At 37.2% G+C, this 7,216-nt stretch overlaps 1 protein-coding gene across 16 annotated transcripts in view; it reads left to right on the plus strand.

The window, feature by feature from the left end:
* Positions 1-7,216, plus strand: part of BCAR3 (BCAR3 adaptor protein, NSP family member) — an 86,715-nt gene that overhangs the window by 46,402 nt on the left and 33,097 nt on the right. For all 16 annotated transcript variants that reach the window (XM_046944753.1, XM_040705050.2, XM_040705041.2 and 13 more), the window contains one exon: positions 1,340-1,379. In XM_046944753.1, coding sequence (XP_046800709.1) covers positions 1,340-1,379 — 40 coding nt within the window. The remainder of the gene's footprint in view (positions 1-1,339; positions 1,380-7,216) is intronic.

The following is a 7,216-nucleotide window of genomic DNA, read 5'->3' on the forward strand; positions in this document are numbered from 1 at the left end:
TTTTATTTTTTAAACTTAACTGGGAATGGAATTTGACTCTTGATAAGCATTGGGATAGTGAGAAACAGCAACACACGATCCAACCTGGACAGCTGAGTGCCTTGCAGTATTCTTCAGAGGCAGGGCTGTGAAGCAGAAGGGCTCTGTTTTGCTTCTAGATTAAAAACTGTGAGGGAATCGGACCTAAAACTCAGTATTAAACAATAACTTAGTTTCTGGTGATAAGAAATTGCATTCCAAATGAATGTGAAGTTTGATACTATATTTTGAGTTGGTTGATTCCAGTGATCCCATTTTCTACCTGTCTGAACCTGCTGAAATTTCCAGTGTTACATCATAGCAACTTCCACTTGAACAGAATTCCCTTTCTAAATTTATGAAGCATGTGTTGGCAGCGTGGCAAACTGGATTGCCATAACAGGCTCCTGATGTCTTTATGAGTCTGCAAGACTTTCATTATGTCTGTTTAAATTAGCACCATGTATGCCATCTCAGATTCTGTAGAAAGCATCCAAGCCTATATTGCAAACTCTAGTAACCTTCTGTTCCAAAACAAAAACAAATATACAAAAACCTTTGAAAATATATATTCTTTTTTATTCCTATTTATTGTGAGAGTTATAATTGATAACAGGGCTCTTCACATAGACTTCTATGCCCTTGGGAATATTTGTCTTGTGTATGTATAGACAACCTGCAAAAAACAGATTTTATTTTTAAGATAGAGCAATGGCTTGATTACTTGACTTTCAAAGAATTGTAATGTCAAAGTTACAATTTTGTGAAGTTTGCAAAAGAGTACAAGAACCATATTTTTTTCAAAATATAAAATGAAGCATTATACTTTTGCAAACCCATTAATTCTTTGCTTTGATGATATAAAAAGTGAATGTTGTGTTTTAATTTCTATTATGTTAGCAGTGAATGCTATCTCAATCCTGTCATTACCAATAACCTAAATGGGAAAACATACAAGAAAAAAAGAAACTGAAAAGCTTGAGAGTTTTCTCTCCTTAATTTACTTAAAATGTTTTAGGTAACTTAACTATTTTCAGCTCTCTGTTGAAATTTTTGTCATAAGATTGATTTTAGTTCACTTAAAACTGTATAATGATGTTTATTTCCAAAATTCAATAACAGTAGCTCCTCTACTGACTCTCTAGAAGAAACTGATGTTTATTGTATTTCTTAAATGATTGGGTAGGCCATCTGTCTTTCCAAAGGTAATTTTTAACAAGAATTTTAACATGATTTAGAATTCAGTACAAGAAATACTTGGACTCACCATTTTTGTTTGTTTGTTTGTTTCTTTTCTCCCTCTTGCCCCATTCTGTTCTAGAGATCAGAATATTCCAGATCCTACTTTGGAGTATGTTAAGGTAAGGTACCAGTTCTTATATTTCAGTTCAAATACTTAATTCAGTATGTAACTAGAACTGTGCCAGTATTTCTGGTTTTTTGTAGTCAAATAGTTCTCCTGTCTATCTTTTGCTATAGAGAAACTATTTATAAATATATCTGACCATTTTCTGTGTGCTTCGGTGAAACACTTCTTGTCAGTTACATCATGGTGACTACCTATGAACTTGTCTTACTTAACAGCTTGAAAGAACCCATGTTCTTGCTTAATTGATTTCTGGGGAAGTAAAGGAACACATTTGAGAAAAAAAAAAAAAAAAAAAACCAAAAAACACTAAAAGAGTCAGGTTTGTACTTGATGCTACTGCTGTTAAAAATTCACAAACATCTGAAACGCAACTGAAATTTTGGAAAAATTGTATGTTCTGTTTTCCTTTGGTACATATCAGAGTGCTGAAAAATACATAAATGTGTTATGTTAGTGTAAATCACAAACACTCTGATACATTCATAAATCTTATTTAAAAGTCAATTCTGAATTGACAGTATAGAAATTCTGGAAGAAACCTTAGCGATATGATTCCATAGCGGGAGCCTCTTGTTATGCTCAATGTCTGTAATTTCACTAAACTGATACCTTTCTTCATGGTTAATTTGAGTGAATATTCTTTTTTAGAACCTTGAGAGAACTGATGTACAAGTCATTTCTCTCAGATATTACATTCTTTAATTATTGCGCTTCTTTCCTCGGTCTTTTAGGAGATTATAATGTTCTGAAAAGTGTTTGAGAAGCGCAGGTTATCCTTGACTATAGGATATTTCTGTAACTATTCATGTGGGCAGTCTGAATTTCTCAGATGCATGAATTTCTGCTTTAGGTTAGAATTAAAGTGACAAAGAGACTGAGAAGGGCCAGTAGTAACAGACTGAAGAGGAAATTCCAAGTCAATTGAGTTCTGATGTTAGAATTCCCTTTGTTGGGTGTTCATAGTTGAGGAAAATTGAGAGGTTCCCAGGATAGGGTGCAGGTTGATAGAAATAGTAAACTAGGAGAAACTGTGATGTGGAGAGGAGTCTTCTGCTAGACTCTCAGCTGAGGGTTGGAGTGAAAGCTGGAATTATTGTTTGAAGTAAGAAAGTGGATGAGGAGAATGGAAAGGGAAGGACAAGGGGAAAGGAGCTGCCAAAAGACTCATGGCACTGATGCTAGAATTCTGCTCTAAACATCAGATAGTTCAGTGTTGCAAGGTCCCTGGCTTTAGTCACAGCTTAATGCTGAGGTATGATAATGTAGTGTTCTTTGACAGAGGCTAAGAGCTGTCTGGAGAATAGTGTAAAAGAGTGGATGCTGAAGGCAACAGTGTGGTGGACATGTTGATTGTGTTATTTAATTTGCTGTATATCTTGCACTATTCTGGACAGTGTACATTGTTACAGTTTTAATAATAGAGCCAAGTGAAAGGCAGAGGTATTGTGTGCCAATTCATCAATATGTCTTGTCTTGTTGCAACAAGTTTTATATATTATAAATGTGGTTTCTGATCTTTTCAGTTTTCTAGTAGAAGCTTGTCTTGGACTCCTGTCAATAGCCATGGTGCTAAATTTACTTATTAAAACTTTGATGTCAGGATGAAAAGCCTGGGGAAAAGAGGCTTATAAGGAAGAAGACAGAGGACTATCCTCTCCTTCAACTTCCTTTTAATAAAGTTTTTCCTGTCTATATATCTAGGTTTAATGAACTGAAAACTTGGTCCACAGTTCAGCGGTTTTAAAATAGGAATTCTGGAGAGGAAATCTTAAGGCACAAATTCAAGAAGTATGAGCAAATGTTTTCTAGATTTATAAAGTTTTCAGCTCATTGAATAAATGGTGAAGACCATATGAAATCAGGTGTATGAACTGCTGAAAATTAAGGTACTCAAGTTACAAAGCTTTAAAACAGGTTTTTTGTTGTTGTTGTTTTGTTTTTGTAACAACTTTGCATTTGCACATGTGTATTTGTATTTGGGCAGTCAGGCTCCTGGTGTCTCTACCAAGTTACAGTCCTTACTGAAGTTTACTATTTCAGGACCCTGAGGGCACTAATTGGGCTCACTCAGGGTGCCTACCCACATCTGGTGAGCAGAACCTCTGCGTAAGCTCAGACTGGTGGCTTCAGGCCGTTTCTGAGTTGTCTTAGGTGTGCCTGCCCCTAAGCCCCATTCCTGAATTGCTGTGCAAGAAGCCCTAGATGGGCCTTTGGCTTGGCCCACTATCCTGTCTTGCCTGAGGCTGGCTGGTCTGTGACAGTATATGTCAGTGTCATCACCCTCCTCAGCTTGCTTGTACCTTGGTGCTGTGGGACTGCATCTTTGATGGTGAGCTCATTTCCCATGCAGGAGCTCTCAGCTCACCTTCCCCTGGGGAGCTGCTCCATAATGTGCCAGTTGAACGATCTGTTATCAGAAGCGATCAAATGTGTGCCATCCTCATGTCTGAAGCACTGTGTAAGGCTGTACCGGCATACTTGATCCATGGCAGCTAGTTTTAAACTGGCTAGACTTAGAGTTTTTTTAAAAAGGGAAGCTGAGCACAGAGCTGATCTCATGACTTCACAGTTGCAAATCATCAGTTTCTTTAAGTAGTGCTAATGTGCTATTTGAGTTTGTGGGTCCCATAAGGTAGATAATCAATACTTGTTCAGAATGTGCTGTTGCTGGGAGATGATCAGCATCTCCTTTAGATAGATCGGGAATAATTCATTCAGGAATGAGAAAAACTATCTTTTGATTCACTGTACTCAGCTTCACAGTGCATAGAATCTTGTGCTGTTTATCATGCAGTAGTGACTACCCGCAGGCTGCTACAAATAACAGAGACTGATGGTAAACTCAGAAGCCACTTACATCAATTTTCTGTTTATACAATTCTTTCCTTGCTAGAATCTGGTGACAAGAAGTAATATGAATAATTGCTTGTATTTAAAAATACTCCGGCTAGGGGAAATACAAAATACATTATTTTTTTCTTCTCTTTTAATTCTTTTCAAGATACAAGACAGGACGCAATTATAAAATTAGTCTTCTGAAGATGTTCTTTGGTAGACTGCTCTCTGTAGGTGGTGCACTGTGGTTTGTAACGCTTAAATCTAAGCTACAGCTCAGTGGCAGTTTTATGCATCTTGAATATTGATGTATTTGTTCATTCAGTATACAAAGAGAGCTAATTATGCATAAGCTCGTTCTGAGGGAAAGACATGCACTGATTTGATGGAGTCTGAGTACTGAAGCGTCTGAATGACTTCAGCCCTTCCTTTGTTTTCTCAGCATTGCTGAAACCATGGTCACAGTTAAATGGCTCTTTCAAAAATCCTTTTATGGTAGTGGCAAAAACAGGCCAGACTGCTTTGAGACAGGCTGCTAACTAAGTCATGAAAGAGATTTACGAACACAATAGCACGTTGTACGTTCTGTGAGATTTTTACAAGTTTTAGGAGTCAAATAATAGAACCATTGGTAGTCTCAGCAGGTTGTTCCCACACCCAGAGTCTGCTCTTCTAGGGGATAGACTCCTGCAGGGGAGAAAAGGATCAAGTGCTGGCAACTTTAGAGTGTGTTGGAGAACTTGAGAGTCGTTTTCATCAGATTCATGTGAACTAAAAACAGCTTTCTGTCTCATTCCTATGCATTGTAAATACTTCGGGATCTTTCAATAGAAGTCTATGTTGTGATCATTAAAGCTCTATCAGGGTGGAAAGAAAGAGAAACGGATTTCTCTGTTTTCTGGAAATCTTTCAAGCATTTCCTGTGGGAAAAGTGCTAATGATGGCAAAAATACTCATCAGAGTAGTTCTATGGCCTAAGATTTTAGAAATGTATTTTAATTCATTCGTGGAAAAATTACAGAATTTCTGACTGATTGTCTGCTGAGTGTGGTCATGAGGAAAAAAGTTTGTATTTAGATTCAGACTTGGAAAAAAGAAGTTACTGGTTCAAGGAAGTTAGAGCTGCAGAAAAATATTACTCCATTGTGACATTTCCTGAAGTGTACTTGTTTTTGTCAGTCCCGCAGTGTTCATTTTCACCTAGTTTTATTCTTGATTTTGTTAGGAAAGAGGCTGCCAATAGTTGTTACTGTTATTTATGACAGCTCTTGTGAATGCAACTGGAAAATAAAATTTTGATGTCGTGCTGAAATGTTGATCATGTCTAGCTTTTCAGCTTTTTAGCTTAGAGGAACTTTGATTCAGCAGTGAGGTTTAGTTACAGACAGCTTGTGTGATTCATTGAAAAAGTTCATCTTCTTGACACCAATCACGTGTGTGGGTGTTCATCACTCTAATGGCTGTTCCAAGAAGATAATATGGGAAGAGTACTGTCAAAATGGAAGTTAGTTCATGTGTATGTATATTAGCATGGTTTAGCAAAAAACCTTGTCAGTATGTTGTAGCAGTTTGGGAAAGAGTTTTTCCTGGTGACACTGAGATTTCATTGCAAGGAAAATTTTTTAGACATGGAAATATATTAGAGAAATCCCCATCCCACTGGAAAAGTTTCCAGTTCAGTGTATATCTGTTTATGATCCACTGTGTATCATTCTCCTGTGCAGACTTGTCTCTTGAGATGCAGGTTGTGACTTGTGAATGGAAGGTTTGTTGGGTTTTTGTGTTACACGTAAAGTATTTGTGCTCAGAGGAGTGCCTAACGCTAAGGCACCAAATGAACATGAGGTTCCTTTTGACCCTTTTTTTCCTTCATTTTTTTTTCTCTTTTGTAACTGCAGCAGTATCACAGAAGGCAGAAGTGTCAGACAGTATGTATTTTAATGAAGAGCATGCCCATATATCTGACTTTCAATTTACTTATCTTTTTGTCGTTATGGAATTGATATCCAACTTGAAGATTGTTGGCTAGACCTTGGCACTGAACTAAATGATGTTTTACTGAGATATTTACGGTTTTCTATGTTCCTCTACTTAGTAGGATCTTTAGTGTCACAAATATCACCACACAGTAGATGCCTCTTTATAAATTGTGTGTGATTCATAAAGATAAGACCCTGCTAGATCTAATCTAATGTAAAATGCATACATTTATCCACCTCTTAATTAAATAAGATCCTCCTTCTGAGGCTTGCTGAGTAGCTGATAGTTATACATTGCCCTCTGCTGGAGAAAAATATTGTTACTGTGAATTTTTTTAATTGTCATTGCTATTAATAATAAAATTTTCGTATTAATTTCATTATAACCTTCATCATACCCTTTTTTTTTTTTTTTTCCCTCTTTAGAGACATAGAATAGGGATGAAAGATATTCCCCATCAACTCTTCCTCTTAAATTATACAAGTTTTTGGGAAGTTCTTTGTCTGGGTATCACTGGCATTGTTAGGATAGATGTTCTAATCCACTTAGCAGCCAAGGAAAATTTCAAGACTTAAGGAGTTCATAGAATCATCAGTGTTGGAAAAGACCTTCAAGATCATCTAGTCCAGCTGTCTACCGACTGACGATATTTCCTCTTATCCCTTATCCCTCTAAACCATATCCCTTAGTACAACATCTAAATGTTTCTTGAACTCCTCCAGGGATGGTGACTCAACCACCTCCCTGGGCAGCCCGTTTCAGTGCCTGAGCACCCTTTTGGAGATGTTTTTCCTAATATCCAGACTTAACCTCTCCTGGCACAACCTGAGACCATTGCCTCTAGTCCTATCACTAGTTATGTGGTAGAAGAGGCCAACCCCCACCTTGCCATAACCTCCTTTCAAGTAGTAAAGACAACAGTAAGGTCTCTCCTGAGGTTCTTGTTCTCTAGACTAAACAATCCCAGTTCCCTCAGCTATTCCTGATAAAACTTGTGCTCCAAACTGCTCACCA

The sequence above is a fragment of the Gallus gallus genome, chromosome 8 (genome assembly GCF_016699485.2).
Source record: "Gallus gallus isolate bGalGal1 chromosome 8, bGalGal1.mat.broiler.GRCg7b, whole genome shotgun sequence".
Classification (NCBI taxonomy): domain Eukaryota; kingdom Metazoa; phylum Chordata; class Aves; order Galliformes; family Phasianidae; genus Gallus; species Gallus gallus.